At 45.1% G+C, this 19,434-nt stretch overlaps 1 protein-coding gene across 1 annotated transcript in view; it reads left to right on the top strand.

Annotated features, from left to right (window-relative positions):
- Tmtc1 (transmembrane O-mannosyltransferase targeting cadherins 1) overlaps positions 1-19,434 on the top strand; it is a 227,211-nt gene that overhangs the window by 98,624 nt on the left and 109,153 nt on the right. The window contains exons 6-7 of the mRNA XM_005072945.4: positions 4,597-4,678; positions 5,201-5,304. Coding sequence (XP_005073002.3) covers positions 4,597-4,678; positions 5,201-5,304 — 186 coding nt within the window. The remainder of the gene's footprint in view (positions 1-4,596; positions 4,679-5,200; positions 5,305-19,434) is intronic.

The following is a 19,434-nucleotide window of genomic DNA, read 5'->3' as shown; positions in this document are numbered from 1 at the left end:
AATATTAATAATGTCCATCTTGTGGGAGCATCATCAGGGTGGCATGTATTAGCCTAGGATACACAGTAGGCTGCCACTAAATGGTAACCTAAAGTTACTACCCAGTGGATACCGGGATCCGGGTCCTCTTCATGACCAAAACATACTCTTAACTACTGTTGGGTGTCTGCAGGCCCAAACGAAAGGTCCATGCTTTTTAGCAAGAACCGACCCCTGATCCTGTCACAGCAAGGCAATCATGGAGAGAAGATGGGAGCACTCACTACAGTGACTGACACCTGTCAAGTGCACTTATGGGACTGTGGCTGAAAGACAAAGCTGACGTCGCCACAGTGGAGTGATGTCACCATTCCTTGTAGAAAGACTTAAAAACCAGGGATGTTGACTAACTGTGGAGGGAATGTAAAAATGGTTCCTCTGACTAAATTAATGAATCCTGATTTCATTGACCTTTGACACACAAGGGCCATGACTTTCTCCAAATCAGTTTACGTTTCTCGGCTCCTGCATGTATGTGTATGTGTGTGTGTGTGTGTGTACAGAGGCCAGATGTATGTAGATATAATGTGTCTTCTTCAGTTGTCCTCTACCTTATTTTTTGAGTCGGGGTCTCCAACTGAACCTGGAGCTTGCCCATTTGGGTAGACTCTCTGGCTAATGAACTCCAGAACTTTCCATCTCTGTCGCCTTGGCACTGGGATTACATGCAAGGGTTGCTGTTTTCAGATGTGTGTGTGTGTTAGAAATTGAACTCAGGTCTTCATTCTCGTATAACCTGAACACCCTATAGAACCATAAAACTCCCCTAGTGTTTTGTCCCCTTCCAGTTCCAGCTTTTGATATTCAGAATGGTTCAGAGAAAACCATGCTCCACTGTGATCTCCAGCCACATCTCTACCATTCTGGGAGAGAATCAAAGTAAAGGCTCCTTCAGAAACTTTTAGGACTTGAAGTTTCTGAAAGAAGCATTCACCAGAGCTGCAGAGTTGGGTGTGGAAGGTGGATTTGGGTTCTGAATGGACAGGACTGAGAAATGAGCCACTGGTTCTCAGAAAAACTCCATCTCCCATCAGTCATGGGACTGGCAAGGGCAGCATCCAAACCTGACTCTCGAGAGATTTGCTGCTGACACAGCATTGAGGAACATCTTCTAGGGTCCGAGGCCATGCACTGAAGAGGGATCTAGCTTTCTTTGGTTTGCGGTCAGTTTATAGTCTTTTCTAATGTGAGCTGTGGTCTTTGCTGTGTTTTAGCAACGTGAGAATGTTTTCTTGTCTTTCAAAAGATTTTTATTTCAAAGGATCTGAATTTAACTTCTTTCTCCATTTGGAATATGTGATTCTTTGCCAATATTCTTCATTGTTTTGGATGCAAAAAAAATGGAAATTAAGTCAGTGTGGCCAGGAATTCTAGAGGAATTTCTGATAGCTGCGTGTGTGATTGGCGTGCTGCTGAGCAGCGACAATTTGCCGCCGGTTTCGCCGTCCATAGCTGACACTTGTGCCGAAATTGTGCAGTGCACAGATTCTGAAGGGCTAGAGAATCAGATACAATGTCCATTCCAGCCATCAGGATCCAAGAACAAGAAAGCAGTGTTACTCAGGTGGTGTCACCCTCCACCCTGCTGTCTGCACCCTACCCTAAATCAGATGTTCATACTCCAGCCTAGTGCTAGGGAACATAAAGAAAAACACAAGAAAGAGGCCGAGAGGCGGGGAAAGAGAGACCTTCACAATTCTGCTTAGGTCACTGGGCTTCATTGCTCTTCTTGATGTTCATATGAAAGGAAATCTGTCCAGGTGGTGGGAAGACCGTCTTCGAGGTGGAGCAGGCCCGTCAAGGTGTGTGTTCAGGGTTTGCTGTGAAGGTATTCTGTAGTAAGAAAGAGGGTTTCGTTAAACCCTGACTGTAGCTGTGAGTGGAAATTGATTGCCAAGAACAGTTGTTGGCAGAGGGGAGCCCGTAGTCTTAATGTAAGTCATGAACACAAAGGAACTGAAGCCCCGCCTCCCCAATCCCGCCTTCAAAGTGGCTTGGAATTTGTTGTTCTTGGTACTCTCTGTAGCTCTGCAAGGAATGTGCAAACTCCAAAGGAGAATCTGCTAAAATGTAAATGTCAATAGGCAGGGTTGGTGGCACACATCTGTACTCTTTGGATAACAGAGTCTCAGGTAGGAGGATTGCCATGAGTTTGAGGCCATCCTGGGCTGCCTACTGAGTACCAGCAGAACAAACAACTTAGTGACACCCTGTCTCAAAAATACATAGACACAAAATAAACAAATATAAATAAATAAAGCGTTGGTAGTATACACGTTTTTCTTAAGATTGGAGTGAATAACTGAGAAATCAGGCTTAAAAATGATCACTTCTAATTCTTTGGTCTTGCGGAATTATTCTAAAATGGTAGATAAGCTGTCATATTTAAATCAAGATACGTGTCTGACATGTCCTGTTAGTTGTTATTTTTACTAATGCTATTGGTATTCTTGGTTATTGTTCAGATCTGTTCCATAGGCCATAAGAAGTGAATCAAGGAGGGAAATCTCACTATCTAGCTCTGGGGTGCAGTGGAGGAGGAAATATAGAGAACAGAACCTATGACACACTCCCCCGCCCATGCAGTGCTTATTCAGAAATGATGCCGTGTCCGTCTCGTTTACTGTGGGCCCACAGCTTAAAATAGAAATCTCGACCTCTTTTTTCCCTCTATGGGCCCAAGCTTAAAACAGAAATCTCTGGGGGTTTTTGTTTGTTTGTTTGTTTGTTTTCCACCAAGAATCTCTGCACCATTTCAGGCTTGTGTGACCTTACGATGTTACATTTTGAGGGTTAATTACCTGGTACTCTTAGCCCAACTTCTTGTGGAAATAGAATTTCACCAAGAATCTCCAAACTAGAAGACACATTATAGCTACAGTTATTAAAATAGCCCTCATAGTAAGCTGTCAGAAATGATATATGGCAGCTTCATCTAGGTTTAACCTCAAGAAAACCCCAAGCTGTGTGGCTTGTTCTATAGAAAAGAAAGCCACTTGTAGTTTTCCCAGTGTTAAACAAGTCGCCGAGGGGCCCCATCAAGAGCAACTACCTGGACACATGTCCACCCTTGCCCTCCTCAGCACCCTTTCCTGACCCCTGTCTGTTTCCTTTAACTGCCCGTTGAGAGTTATCCTGCATCCTTGAAGAAACAGAATCGCCAAAGACTGGTCTTGGTTTAATTTACCTGAAAATGACAGTCACAGAGAGGCAGCACCCAGAGAAGGATGTGTATTTTTTTTTTTTTGTCCTACTAGATGGACCTAAGCAGCAAACCTTATTTGGTGGCCCAGTGCTTGGATGGCCAGTTCTGAGCACGGATCACTTCCAGAGAGTCTCATGAGCCAGGAAGAGGAGGTTGGGAGTGCCGAGGAAGATACCTGCTTTTGAGTAAAGCTGTCACTTCCCTGCAGCTACCAAAGCTTGCTACACTACAAGGGGTTACACGGGACCCACCTCTGCAGGACACTAGCCCACTCAGGTTTACTGAAGAGGCACCATCTGGACCAAAGTTTCTCTCTAGTGAAGAGCCCTTGTTCAGATGCAGATCTTAAGAGAGAAATCCTTTGAGGGAAGAAACAGATTAAAGGGAGTGAAAAGAGCTAAATGAAAAGGGGTTAGGGAAAATGAGGAGGAGGGGAATGCCTAGGGATTATGTCAACTCCTTTCTCCACTTTGACTAAAGTATGCAAGCCTGCATGGAGGATAATACGGACCCTCTGTGTTTTCACGGCGGGGCCCGTTAACCTCTGCTCTTGCTTCTATGTCAAAGAAGCCAAACAGTCCCATTCGCAAGGCTGCAACTCCTACTTTGAACCAGTGGGGACTATGGCAGATGCAAGGCCCCCATTAATCTCTCTCTCTCTCTCTCTCTCTCTCTCTCTCTCTCTCTCTCTCTCTCTCTCTCTCTCTCTCTCTCTGTCTCTCTCTCTCTCTCTCTGTCTCTCTCTCTCTGTCTGTCTGTCTGTCTCTCTCTCTCTCACACACACACATACACACACACACACACTCTGATTTGTTTCCTAGGACAGAGGACAGTAAGCAACTGAAAAAATTCTTCAGTGTGCAGGAGAGGTCTCCTTTACACCCCAGAAGCACAGTACATTTTACTTTGCATAACCTTGGCATCCTTGTTCTTCAGGGACAAGACAATTGTGAGATATCTCATGGATCGAAGACATTGTGTCCCTCAAATTATTATATAAAGTGGATAAATGTAAATTCATGTTATCAGAGTACATAGATTAATCAGGGGCAAATGGTAATATTTATAGCTAACAATGCTAGGTCCTGTTCCATTTATTATCTCCCTGATTCCCTGCACTGTTCCCACAAAATAGATATTATTACCTTTTAAATGAGCAAAGTAGATGTGCAGAATGAAGAAACCTGTTCCCACTTCCCAAGTCGCAAGTGGCAGAATGGGGTGTTGAAGCCCGAATTCTCGGTCTCCAAAGCCAGGCTCTTGATGCCTCCTCAGAGCTGTGTCTTTACCGAGAGGAACATTGTGCTGTAGATGGTTGCTCTTAGATGTTAATCTTTCTTTCCCTGTTTCAGGTGTCTGACCGGAAGCAGCAACAGCAATTTCCTGCTTACCCTGAGACCGTTTTTAAAACGGGCCATTTTGGTCGTCAGTTATGTAAGTCTATAATGTATACTTCAAATATATCTAGTAAGGGAGTTTTCACTTAGTCTCAACTCAGAGACATGTTTCAGATTACTGAATAAGCTCACTGTCAACATCATCTCATCACAAAGGCTTACAGGTAGTAAATGTTGTTTCTGAGCAAAGGTGTGTGGGAAACCATACACAGGAATCTGATGGCATACTGCAAACCACTCTGTCTTAAAGTCCCTTTCAAAGTGTTTTCAAAGTAACCCGGATGTTGTCTACTGCTGGATACAGCATGCAGTCCTGGTATCCAGAGGTGTAGACACAGCCACCTGCTGCATGTCTAGGCAGCTTTAGATTGGAAGCTCAGCTGAATGGTTTCCCCGTGTCATGATTCAGGGCCAGGGTTACCCAGGCAGGCTCATCTCTCAGCTGTAAGAGGAGTGGACAGCTGCCTTCCACTTCCTGATGGGGGATCAGAACGCATGTACAGAGATGGAAGGCATCCATGTAGGTGGGCATTTCATCAGCTCTTCTCATTCCTCCAAGGTGACGGTCATTCTGTATTTCCGCCTGTGGATAATGGGAGGAACTATGCCCCTCTTCTCCGAGCAGGACAATCCAGCTTCGTTTTCGCCTCACATCCTTACAAGGTCAGTGGATCTACATCATGAAAACTTTACTTGGCACTTGGTAGTTTTGTTGGACATTTTTTTATTGCCGTAAAACCATTTGTACAAAATAACAGGTCTTACAAGCAATGAGATCCTACATACCAGATGGATCCTGTCCAATAATATTAAATCACAGGCCAGCTATGCATTTCGAGGAAATAATGATCATGAATACACGCCTTTAATCCCAGCACTCCGGAGGCAGAGGCAGGCGGATCTCTGGGAGTTCAAGACCGGGCTGGACCGACAACCTCCAAAACAATACAGAGAAACCCTGTCTCATAAAAACTAAAAATATATTTAATAATAATAATGATGATGATGATGATGATGATGATGATCATGAACTAGCCAGTACAAGGATAGAAAGGGAAACACCATTCACATATTTGAAATTCTTTTCCATTCACCTGGGCAGGGTCGTGACTATAATTCTTTGTGACTATATATTTACTTATTCGACAAGTATTTTATTAGATGCTTATTGTCTGTAATGTCTATTGAATGACTTTTAAAACAAGCATTACAGAGCAGAGCACAGAGATGTGGGCAGAGATTGGTTAGACAGCACGACCTAAAATCCAGGAGTCTCAGAACAATGAACAGAGAGGAACGATATTTGCAAAGACAGTGCTGATGGTTCCTTTCACGCGCCCTCAGACGTTCTAGAGATGCTGAGTTAGGAAGTGATGTTGATGAATGTTCCTGTGCCCTGGGAAGATGTTTGACTTCTTATCTGCTACATTGTACTGTTAGAGCTTTAAGATAAATCACATTTCCAATTTTAAAAGCTTCAGATTATATTCTCCATAGTGTTTTAAACATGAAGATGTCATGTTCAACGTTTTATTAGTTATATAGGCTATGAATATCTTATAATGAATATCTTATCATTTTAATGATAAATTTGTGGTTTTAACCTTTACTATTTTGGTGTATATATTTTTGTAATATATTATAAAATATGGTAAATCTTTTGTTTTCAGATAGGGTCTTACTATATAAAGTTGGTTGACCTTGAGCTCAAGATCCTCCTGCCTCAACCTCCTAAATGCTAGAATGACAGACAAGATACATCTTTTGTTGTTGTTGATGGGGTTTGTTTGTTTGTTTGTTTGTTTGAAACAGGGTTTCTCTGTGTGGTCCTGGCTGTCCTGGAACTTGCTCTGTAGACCAGGCTGGCCTTGAACTCCCTAAGATGCTCCTGCCTCTGCCTCTCAAGTGCTTCAATTAAAGGCGTGCACCACCACTGCCCGGCAATTTATGATAGATCTTAAACTAATCTTGATGAGTAACTGGCTTATATTGGACTTATTTGTATTTCTTGGAGATAACAGAACTTTGACCTTAGTTTTTTGTTAAGCGGCAGTCTTTGCCCTATCAATTTAGCATATGTTTTAATTAATATACTTCATTACTTGTTTTTGCCTATATGGTTTTTCTTATGTTTTTTGAGATTTTCCTCTTTTCATTTTTGAACTTTTATCTGCATGATGTGTGTGTGTGTGTGTGTGTGTGTGTGTGTGTGTGTGTGTGTGTGTTTCTCTTTTGGTTTTTTTGAGACAGGGTTTCTCTGTATTGTTTTGGAGGCTGTCCTGTAACTCTGTAGACCAGGCTGGCCTCGAACTCAAGGAGATTTGCCTGCCTCTGCCTCCCAAGTGCTGGGATTAAAGGTGTGTGCCACCAACTCCCAGCTATCTGTATATTTTATCTGTTGCTTCTGAGGATCAGTTTGGTGCAAGTCAGTGCTCTCCTGAGCTATACAGCCCGCCCCTCTTTTCTCATGCGGACCTCTTATTTTAGCACTCAGAAAAGATACCTTCCAATCTGACTGACACAGTTTTATAATAAATACTCCGTCACAATTGCTTTCACTACTTTGACACCTGTTTGTGCTCATGATCTTGAATACTGTTTCCTAAATGTCTGATGTTAACTTACCTATTAAGTAGTAGAAGAACTTTGTAATGTTGTTAGCGTTGTACATTCTCAAAATGTTGTTCAGCTTTAAGCTTGCCTCCTGAAAACTCAGCTCTCTGGCAATAGCCTGTCCTTTCTAGATCTCTCTCACCGGCATGCAGTCTCCAGGCTCTTTTCTGGGTATTTTTAGATGTGACAGTTCACGGATGAGCAGTTCTGGTCTGTGGCTTCTTCAACAGCTACTTTCCACCTTTAAGAGGAAACAGGACACCAAGTGCTATTTCTGCCTGGTGGACCCACTGTCTGAGTTAGAGTTATTATTGGCATAGAGAGACACCATGACCACAGCAACTCTTATAAAGGAAAACATTTAATTGGGGCTGGCCTACAGGTTCAGAGGTTTAGTCCATTATCTTGGTAGGAAACATGGTGGTGTTGCAGGCAGACGAGGTGCTGGAGAGGTAGCTGAGAGTTTTGCATTTGGATGGGCTGACAGCAGGAAGTAAGAGTGAGCCAATGGACCTAATCTGAGCTTCTGAAACCTCAAAGCCCACCTCCAGTGACAAGACCACACCTCCTAATAGTGCTACTCCCTGGTGACTAAGCATTCAAATCTATGTCTGTGGGGGCCATCCTTATTCAAACCTCCATACCCATCCTTCAACTTTGGGATGATGTCCTTTAATTTGGGGATGTTTTCCCCTCAGCTTGAGGGTAGTGGTGTTTGTCTTGGGGGTTATTTCCTGCTGAGCTTCCTGTCTATGAATTGAGGCAACTACTCTCAGCTTCTTAGGTAGATACAGCCTACTCCATGAATTAAGCCAGGATGAGGAGAGGAAACAAAATAATCCTTCCTGGTTTTTGTTTGCCTTTTCCTCGATTTCTTTAAGGGAGATTTTCCTCTTTAAGGGCCTCTATCATCTCCATAAAGTTATTTTTAAGGTCATTTTCTTGTGCTTCAGCCGTGTGGGAATGTCCAGGTCTTGATGTCATTGGATCTCTGGGTCCTGGTGATGCCATATCTCCCTTTCTGTTATTGACTGTGTTCTTACACTGGCATTTAGGCATCTGGATTTGGGATGATTGACGGTTGTCGCACCTGCTGTGCGGCCTGCATCCGAGAATGTAGCGAGGTGGTCGGGATAGATGACACAGAGACTGGTCGGTTGCTTTAAGAAAACTTTATGCTTCCCAAGTCAGCTTAGGAGGAGACCCCAGTCCGCTTAGGAGAGCTCTCAGGAGAAGTCTCAGGAGAAGTCTCTCTAAGAAAAAGGAGCTTCCCTTTTTTAAGGACTTGTGCCATTCATCTACATACCATTCTTTCCTCCTGGCTGGTGGTCTAATCTCCGGCCCCAGAATCGGGGAGACACCACAGGGAAACAGGAAGAGGCATCTAGCCGTAGGGGGGTGTGAAAGGCATGGTATTTCAGTGAGCAAGCCCTATCTGAGCCCTAAAGCACTGAATTGTTTTCAGTAAACATTACATAGATGCCTGCTCCCAGGCTGAAGGGGAAGTGGGTTTCTGCTCAAGGTCTGGTGTCCCCACAGACGGTCTAGCTGTTGACTGCTATATTTGCATTTGTCTTTGTTGGGTGGGCGTTTTGTTCCTTTATTTTCTGTTTCCTCTCTGGTCTCCTGGCCTAAATGGACAACAGTTCTGGTGACCTGTGAGTCTTCAGGTCCAATAGGGCATCTCCATTGGAGTTTTGGGGCCTTGGGTCCCTAGATCCAGCCTGGCCCCTGATAAAGCCCATCTTCTTCTGAAGCTGTAGACCAGAATAAGGAGCCCAGGGGAGGGGGTGCTGTTCTTGTGACTGGTGTGGGACTGTACCTGGGCCTATAGGGGTTTGATGAAGTTGAGAGGAAGGGTTGGCATCGGGAAGGATGACGAGGTGAGGAGAGTATGGGGGATCAGAATCCAGGGGTGGTGGCTGTCCAGCTGACTGGTATGTCACTCACCAGCTTGTGGACTGGTGAGGACTGCACCGGAGCCGAAACAGAACTCATAATAAGGGACTCTCAAAGACTTTCAGAGAGTGTCTGAGCCTAGATGGAGGTCTGCTATACATTCCCAGCAGCATTTTCCATCTAACTTGGGAAATTCTGTCCACACAAGGTGATAGAATAGAATAGCTCAATAACTGTGCCTCTGCCCCTTCTTCCTTCCTTCAGTTTTGAAAGGGGGGCTCACTCTGTGGCCCAGGCTAGATTCAAGCCCATAGCAATCCTCCTGCCTCAGTTTCCCTTGTACTGGGATTATAAGCATGTACCACCATATTCTTCTTTATCTTAAATGATATATTTCTGTCCTCGAGTTTCAGACTTCAAATATGCAGGTCCCAGGGATGTTGCATGAGCAGGTGACAATAGCTGTCCACATTCTTCTAAGGTGACAGAATTACCTAAGAGACCTGTTCATGTCTCCGTCAACATCACCTGGGCGTATACACTTTACTCCTGGCAGGCTGGTGCTTCTCTAGAAAACTCCCTTGGTTTGTTTCCTGGTTTTGCTAAGCTGGCTCCTGATCACCTGACTTAGCTGTGATGTGGCAGCCTCTGGGAAGTCTGTCTCTGCTGGCTCCAAATTTTGTCATTGGCTTTGTCTGTCTGCCCCATTAAAAAATTCTTCTGCATTCGTCTGCTAGGACCGACAGAAGAGTGTGTGACCCAGGCCACAGACATAAGCCCTCCTAGTTCTGCAGGCTGGAAGTCCCAAATCAAGATGCTGTCAGGGTTGGCGTGTGGGGAGATGTCTGTTCCTGTGTGGCAGACAGCTGCTTGCTCACTGCATTGCTTTCCCAAGTTCTGGGGTGTGTGTGTATGTATGAGTATGTGTGCATGTGTTTTGTGCAGTGTGTGTATATGAGAGTGTGTGTGTATGAGTGTGTGTGCAGTGTGTATATATGAGTGTGTGTATGTGCGCACCCATGTGCACTTTCGTGTGCAGTGTGTATGTACAGCTGTGTGTGTACATTTGTTGTGTGTGCAGTGTGTGTATATGAGTGTGTGCACACGTGCATGTATGTGTATGTGGTGTGTGTGTGCACATGCATGCATGTGTGTGAGTGCATTCATGCATGTGGAGATCTGAGGGTACCTTCAGGTGTCTTTTTTTTCCGGTGTTGTCTACCTTGTTTGTTTGAGGCAGGGCCTCTCACTGACTTGAACTGGACAAACAGGCTAGGCCTGGCTGACCGGCAAGCAACCCCGGAAGGTCTACCTTTCTCTGCCCCTCTGGCACTGGGATTACAAGAATGTGCCACCATACCCAGCATTTTTACCTGGACTCTGGGGGTCTGACACAGGTTTTCCTGCCTGCACTGCCAATACTTTACTGGCTCACTCTCTCCGAGGCCCCGATGTCTATTTTTTTCCAGGAACCACTCATGATGGATTAGAGTCCCTCCCATGTTAGTTACTTTTCTTGACACTGAGACCAAAACCCCTGACAAAGATAGCTTAAGGGAAGAAAGGTTTATCCTGGCTCATGTTTTCAGAGGAAGGTTTGGTGGGGTAGCATAATGCATGGCTCTGGGAGCAAATGGTGGCTGACCAGTCTAGGGAGCTGAGAAAGAGGCCAGAAACCAGGGCAAACTGTAGTGGCAAAGGCCTCACCCCTAGAAACCCACCTCTTAGGGAGTCCACAAACTCCCACTAGTAGCTGGGAACCAAGTATGCAAACACATGAGCCTGTGGGCAACATTTCAAGTTCAAACGGCAGCACAGCCCTTGTGACCTCTCTTGACCCTACCCTCCAGGTAAGCTGGAACTCAAGGGGGGGATCTGAAGTATACATCATGGGGGTAAATGCTGCTCAGTGGCTTGCTTCCCCTGGCTTATTCAGCATGCTTCCTTATATAGCCTAGACCTACTTTTCTAGGAATGGTACAGTGGGCTGGGTCCCCCCTACATCAATTAGCAACCAAGAAAACGTCCCCGAAGATATGCTCATAAATCCGATTCAAGGGTGGCGATCCCTCAGATCATTCATTTGCTCAATCTTCAATGAGACCACCTTCCTTGCGGCATCATGGTCTGCTACCTGCGTCACTGATTGGTACAAATGACCTCTGTGTGTGTCTCTCTCCACAGTTACCCCTCGGGGGTTGCGATGCTCCGTGCTGTGCCCAGTTGGCATATCTGGCACTCTTTCCTAATATTTCTAGGATAAGCCCCTCCTGACTTTCTTCCTGCCACCTCCCCGCCTCTCTGTAACCCCAGCCATTTACAGGCCTTAACTGCTTCTGCTCGGGAAGTCCGGCCTCCTCTGTGCCTCAGTCCGTGTGTACCCTCTCCTCCATCCTTTGGCCTCCGTTTCTCCTGTGAGATCTTTCTTGAGGCTTCTCAATCCCGAGGGCTGCCCCGTTGCTGCTTTCAGATACACTTTATTGTGGATTGTTTGCCAATTTCCATTTACTCTACAGATGGGAATTTTTTGTTTTGTTTTGTTTTTGTTTGTTTGTTTGTTTTTGAGGCAGGGTTTCACTATGTAGCCCTGGCTGGTCTGGAACTTGCTATGTAGACCAGTCTGACCTCAAACTCAGAGTCCTGACTGCTTCTGCCTTCTAGTCCTGGGGGTTGAAGGCATGTACCATCATGCCCCATTCTCAGCTGGGGTTTCTTAAGGACTGAGACCCTGCCTTAAATTCCTTGGGATCACTCCTGCAAGAACATGCAGAAAGCCCACCACTGTTGAGCGGCAATGTCAGCTTTTGTTTTCCTCTTTGAGACTTAAGGAAATTGCAGATGTTTCTCCTGGTGCTACTATCTGAGGGTGGCTCCCTGATAAAGAAAAGATGATCAAGACATTCCTGTTTCCTGTCTGTGCCAAACATGTAAGCAGGGCATAAACCCTCTAAACCCTAAACTCTACCAAATTCTTGGGGGGAAAGGAACAGAGCCGTGTGGTTGATTGCACAACACAGATAACTTAGGTTGTGATTCCCACACGGAACCTTTCACCAGCTTTCCCCTGAGGAACTTTCATTGGCTTTATTTTTATTATTTGTCTTTTCTTTTTTTTGGGGGCCGGACAGGACCTCACTCTGCATCCTTGACTGATCACCAACTCACAGAGATCCATCTGTCTCAGCCTCCTGGGTGCTGGGATTAAAGGCCCCCAACTCCTGGCCATCCCATTGGCTTTTTATTTACTTATCTGTTTACTAACTCTTGCCTCAGCTCTTTGCCCGTCTCCTCCTTCTCCCCCTCCTTTTCCTCTTCCTAACACATTCTAGACAGTTTATCATGCAGCCCCGAGATGTACACAAAGGCGACTCAGATTATGTCTGAATCCATCTGCATTTCACCGAGGTGAGACTAGGCTGTGCCAACCTAAGAGCAGACCTGCAGTCCTGAGGTTTCCCAAAAACGGTGTGATCGTGCTCACCGCTGGGAGGCTGTGGATCCTGCTCCCTCCTGGTGGTGGCTCTGGGCTGTGAGCTGCTTGTGTTTCATGGTTGCTCCAATTGGAACAACTGTATCGGTGTGGCAGAGGAAGAGGAAGCTTGCGGTGCTCAACGCCTCTCACATTAAAGCTCTCAAATTCACATCACGAAAGAAGAGTAGAAACAACACGATAAGCTCCCTTGTAACAGGATACTACCCAGTTTCAGTATTCATGAAGGTGCTTAGTTTTGTGTTGTTGATAACCACCCACATCCAGTCTGTCTCTCTCCCTCTCCTTGTCACTGCTTAATGCTGCACTGTTTTGAAATTGGTCATGGAGAGAATATCAATGCAGCCATCATTATTTCTGTCTTCCACTACATGTTCGTGATACCTGCCACCCTCAACAGCTGGTGATTCTGTAACAGCATCAAGTATTCAGCGCCCGACAGTGCTCCTTTCGGCTTTCAGAGACCATCGCCTCTGACCACACTGGAAGTTTTTATTTGTCCCAGCCAGCTGCTAGAGAGCTGGAAGTACAACGTTTTCCACTGTGCCTTGCAGAAATACCTACCAGATATGCATGCCTATCAGATATGCCTGGAGGGGCCCATGATGGTGTTTGCTTTTAAAAATGATGATGGATAACACGGTTGAAAGAATTGTTCTATTCAGTTTGACATCTAACTTTTTTAGAAACAAACTCTTCCCTGGTATTTTACTGTTAGTTAATATTCTCAGTTGCATGGACCATGAGAACAGAACCCTCATCCTGCTACGGTCCTCACAGACCCTCATCCATTCTCTCAACCCACAGTATATGTTATTGACTTGAAGCCCCAGCTGTCCCCTGGCTCAGACACATGCCCCCTCCTATTGAAGTTTGGTATTAAAATAGCATCATTCAAACACAGTCTGTGACTGTCTTCTTACCACCAACACAGCGTAAACACACTGGTGGAGAGTCAGGGCCAGATCAGCACTAAGACACGCACAGAGAATGAGTTAACATTTGCTGAGTTCAAAGAGAAGACTTCCTGTCGATTGAGAAAGACAGTATAGGAGAGGCTTTCTTGGGCTCTTCCAGGAGAAGCTTCTAGAGATGATGCTGTGTCTGCATAGCCTTGTCATTCCTGGGTCGCAGGGGCCTGGGACAGTCTACTGGAGCAATTAGGAGCTGAAAGGTTGACAGGAAGCAGCCACTGCAGAAGGGCAGGAAGGATCACCAAAACCCACAACCCTAAACCCAAGCCTGGTAGGTCCAGGTGAGTCCAACAAAGCCAAAGGCCCAGTGATCACTGATGTCAGCATCTAATGCCAACAGTTCACGGAGGCGCTATCCTTAACAGTCAAGACAAAGCCAACCCAGACATCCGCTTACCCGGGACTCATTGAGTCAGTGGGAGGGGGGTTGTCTAATGAGAATGGATGACGTTCTGAAGGTGAAGAGGAGGAGGGTTCCAGCAGCAGCACCCTTGATATAAAGCAAGCCAGAGCTACTGTTCATGGTATGGTTTTGTTCCTATGTCCCGGCCATAGGCATCTGTCTAGACAAGGAGTGAGATGGATTCATCCTCTGTCTTAACTAGAAAGGTTCACTCAGAGGCAAGGGCACAATACATGTGTGTTTCTTCCTTTAAATCACACACACACACACACAAAGTGAAGAGTTTGGTTCCCAGAGCCACACAGTTTCAGTAGGGGCAGTTTGGAAGTTACTCTTCCCCAGGAAGCTTACCCTTTCTGTGTATTTTTGTAATGATATCTTCCTGCCATTATGTGTTTTTGACAGGGTGTCTCACTGTGGCTGGTCCTAGTGCTCACAGTAGACTGGGTCCTGTTATACCAATCAGCACTTGAGATAATCCCTCATAGTTATGCTCCCACGCTAACCTGATCTAGGCAGTCCTTCAGTTGAGGCGTCTCCTCTCCGGGAGACTCCAGACTGTATCAAGTTGGCAGCAGTGGAGGCTGATCTCAAAGTTGCAGTGAGCATCCTGCCTCGGTTTCCTGAGTTCTGAGATTATAGGCATGAGCTGCCCCTTCTGGCCATGAAACCCTTCTTCAGTCATCCCTGGGTTCTCTATAAAGAAAAAATTGAATCATTAAATTGTTTACATCTAATTTCCAGTTCTCTGAGTTGTACATTCTGTTTGGTTGGCAAGACATTTTTGTGGTTTCTCCCACTAATGGGATTTGTAGTAGAAATCTGGTAAATAATTCATTTTGGTTTCATTATTGCTTTAAAACAACAACAACAACAACAACAACAAAAATGAGAACCCAGCAGGGCAGAATCATTGCACAAGCTATTTCATTTCTAAATTTTTTAGCATTTTGAGTGTAATTCATAGAGAAGGAGTTAAAAAGAAAGCCTGTAATTGTTGATCACAGTTAGCTCAAATAGCCCTCCCTAAAAGATAATTAGCTTTTGGAGCGATTCCAAATGGCTTCTTTGTTGCTTATATTTGCAAAACATTTTTCCGCTGCTATGTCCCTATCTCAGAAAGCACTTAAAGAAGTTTGCTAGCTACATGATCACAATACATACAAGCTGGAAACCAGTAACTGCTGCTTCTCATCTGCGATTTACTCTGTTCTCATTAAGATTATAACTTAAAAAAGAAAAAAAACCATGAATCTTAATTTTTGTTTAGTTGGTACAACATTGCAATTCTAGAAAACAAGCACGGGAAGGAAACTTGCAGGGCAAAGCAAACATATGGACTTCAAATAAGAAACCCTGCGTAGCGTTAGCAAGCGTCCTGTGAGCCAAATGTAGCTGGGAAGGAGACATTTGAGCAGCTCTGCCACCTCCCTCGATTTAAGGTTTTTTTTTTTTTTTAAATCATGAAAGATATCAGATGCACCCAAAGTAGAGAAGGGGGGCATGCGAACACCCACATAGTCGTCAGTTTGAGCACTCACAGTCTTCAGCCATCTGGAATGTTCTCCTCCCTCCTCTTCCCTTCTGTGCCTGGTCAGTTACACTGAAGCAGGTCCTAAATCAATAAGCTCAACTAGTTCATTTCTCACGGTGTTCTTCCATCCTATAACAGTATCACACTTTGAAACTTAAAGATGAAGCCAGGGAGGCGGTGGTGGCACACACCTTTAATCCCAGCACTCAGGAGGCAGAGGCAGGCTCGTCTCTGTGAGTTCGGGGCCAGCCTACAGGTCTACAGATCCAGTTCCGGGACAGCCAGGGCTGTTGCACAGAGAAACCCTATCTCGAAAAACAAAAACAAACAACTTAGTGATGAGTCTCTGTATCCAACTCTACTATCCATTAATATTATGGTTTTTTCCAATTATGTAGTAAAAGCTTGATATAATAGCCTCTTTCTCAGTTACTTCCTAGTGCTGTGTTAAAATTCCCCCACAGAAGCAACTTAAGGGAGAAAGAGTTTGCTTTGGATCAGAGTTCGAGTCGTGCAGTCGATTATGGAGAGGAAGTAGCAATGACAGGAGCTTGGGGACCAGGGAGTGGAGAGCTGTGACTGCTCAGCTTAAGCTCTCCTTTTTGTTTAGTCCTGTCTGAGGCAGAGGGATCGCTGGTACTCGATATCAGATTGGGTCTTCCCCCATCTGTATAGTCTCACAGGGTACACCAAGGGGCTAACCTAGTCTAATAATTCCTCGCAGATGTGCTTGGAGGCTGGTTTCTTAGGTGATTTTAGGTCCCATCAAATTGGCAGTCAGCACTAACCACTATGTAAATAGAGTCTGTCCTCTGGTGTGCCTCTTAGGCCATTCTTAACTTATGCATGTCCCCCATTGCCATACGCCTAAGAAACCAGCTTGTCAGTACAGTGATTTCTCCCACATCTTGGACATTGTGTCACGTAACGTGTTCTGATGGTTCATCAGTGTATTCCGTATTACCAGCTGGTCTCAGAATGGGTTCTAATTCAAGGTTTTGTCTCTGTTGTTTTGTTTTTTTTTTACAAGATTATTTCATCATAGGTCTGTGTAAGCTTTTTCTCTCTCTTTATGACATTAAAACAGAATTAGTGAGCTCTATGTACCTGAAATTCTTGTTTGTTGTTTGAGACAGGGTCTCACTCAGTAAGTACCCTAGCCTGGCCTCTGACTCGTGGCTATCCTCCTGCCTCAGCCTCTTGAGTGCTGGCACTGCAGGTACCTACCATCACATTAGTGACTGCATTATTTGCCACTAACCTAATATGTTTAGTAGTCATTAATGACTATATATATCTGGGGTTGTAGATTGTAGGCTGGTAATCCTCTGCTCTATGTCTAATATCCACATATTAGTGAATACATGCCATGTTTGTCTGTGTCTGGCTTGCCTCACTCAGGATGGTTTCTTCTAGTTCCATTTATTTGCCTGCGAATTTCAAGATTCCTTTTTGTTGTTGTTGTTGTTGTTTTTCCACTGAGTAATAAACCATTGTGTAAATGTACCACATTTTCTCTATCCACTCTTCAGTTGAGGGGCATCTAGGTTGCTTCCAGGTTATGGCTATTACAAACAATGCTGCTATGAACATGGTTGAACAGACATCTTTGTGGTATGAATGTGCATTGGGTATATGCCTAAAAGTGGAATTGCTGGATCTTGAGGTAGACTGATTCCCATTTTCCTGAAAAACCACCATACCGATTTCCAAAGTGACTGTACGAGTTTGTACTCTGACCAGCAATGGAGGAGCATTCACCTTCCTCCACATCCTCTCCAGCATACACTGTCATTGGGGTTTTCGATTTTAGCCATTTTTGGCAGGTTTAAGATTACGTATCTCTAAGTTGTTTCGATTTGCATTTCCCTGATGTCTAAGCAGGAAAATACTTTAAGCAGTTTTTAAGAGGTGGATAAGCATGACAACTGTTCTGTCTGTGAAATGTGTGGCTCAGTGTCCACCAGTCAAGCCACGCAGAGACTTTCCACTGAACTGAAGGGAGGTGCATCATATCCAGGCAGAGACAGCAGTACACAGCAACGCCACTGGTTTGCTGTGAGCTGGCTCCCTCAGGTGACAGCACACAGGCGCAAGGCCTACGTCAATCCAGTCTTTACTATTTGTTCATTAGCATTTCATTAAGGATTCCAAGAGAGGAAAGTGGTAGGAAATCCTGTTGAAGCAGTCCCAATCCTGCCCATTTCTGTGTTGGAGTTTAAGAGTATTTTTCCTCACCGACATCGTTAGGCTCGAAGCCGGAGATGGTGATGGAAGAGGCAGCTTGGAGTATCTCGCTCGGGTCAGGAGTAACTGTGTTGATGGGTTTCGCTCTAAAGCGTCACAGCCACAGAACCTGTGTTAGCTGCTCCTCCTGTTGCTGTGAGGAAAAGTGCAAGAAATACTCAAGGAAGGGAAGAAGGAAGGGTTCATTTGGGTTCACACTTTGGAAGGGTGTGGTGGCAGGATTGTTAGGCGGTTGGTACTCCCGAAATCTTAACCAGGAAGCAGAGAGAGGTGCCTGCCAGTGCTGAGCGTAACTGTCTCCTTTTACTCAGTCCCACCACCTCGTTTACATCCCCGTGGAAATGTCCTTCAGACACATCCACAATGATTCTACAGAAGACAACAAAGAAACTCTGCTCTGGCCTGTGCACCAATGCAAGAATCCCTCCTGTCTCGAGGACTTCTCTTTGGGCCCTGAGATGGATGTTCTTCTCACTTTCTCCTGTTCCTTTGGGGTGTATCATTTGCATCATTGTATTGTAGAGTCCTTGGAGACAAGGTGTCACCTGATTCTATTTAATTGCATACTGATGTCATAAACAAGTTAGGTTATCCACTGTTGATAACAGGTTTTACTTAGTAACTGTTGACGACAAGGGGAAGATCTGAGTCCATTCTGGCTTGTATAAAGGTGTCATCTTCATCTGCTTGCTGGCAGTTACTAACTTAGGAACCTATCCCCCACTGGACTGGAGAAAGATGCCTCAGCCTTCCTCCCTGGTTGGAGTTTAAAGCATGGCTTTTAGGTCCCGGAGAATGACAATCCTGGGTTTGTTTGTTTAATGTAGACATGTGTGCATATGTGTGTGTGTGTGTGTGTGTGTGTGTATAGGAATAAATGTGTGTTTGGAGGCCAGAGGTCACCTTCTACCTCAGAAACAGTGTCCATCTCCATTGAGATAGGATCTCTCACGGGCCCAGAACTCACTAAGCATGTTTTGCTGCCTGTCCATAGAGCTCTGGGGGCTGTCCTGTTTTCCACCTCACCAGCACTGGTATTACAGGAGCCTGTCACCACGCCTGGCTTTTTAAAGTGGATTCTGGGAATCAAATCCGGGCCTTCATGCTTATGTGTGGAGGACTCTGCCTGCTAAGGTGTCTCCTCCACTCCAGCTTTAAGGTATACACAGTCACAGTCCTAAACCCTCTTATACACAGTCTAGGAGGGATGCTTACAGAGGCCTGTTAGGCATTGACTGAAACAAAGAACAAATTCTCTGCTCATCCTTGCAGTTACTCTGCCATGCATCCTAATACACTGGGGTGCACAGATCATCTCAGAATGTGGGCCCTGTGGAGCTAGCAGCCATGGGGCAGTTGCTCACCTCGTAGTGCAGAGGTTGGGATGGATCCATTCCAGGGGCCCTGAAGTTCTCAGGAACCTCAGTTGCTACTTAATGACTGTGCAGGCTAAATGGATTTGGATAACCTCACTTTCCTCTAACCCCAAAGAAGATGTTCGAATAGAATACTGCCTGTTTCACCTAGAGCCTCGGGGATAAGAACCCACCCTCTGTCTGTCTTCCTGCCCCTCTGCCCCCTGCCCTGTCAACCGTGAATGAATAAGAGATTTCCTCTCCCTACCACAAACATT

This window comes from Mesocricetus auratus, unplaced genomic scaffold (genome assembly GCF_017639785.1).
Source record: "Mesocricetus auratus isolate SY011 unplaced genomic scaffold, BCM_Maur_2.0 Super-Scaffold_100001, whole genome shotgun sequence".
Lineage (NCBI taxonomy): Eukaryota > Metazoa > Chordata > Mammalia > Rodentia > Cricetidae > Mesocricetus > Mesocricetus auratus.
This window is presented reverse-complemented; position numbering and strand designations above follow the sequence as displayed.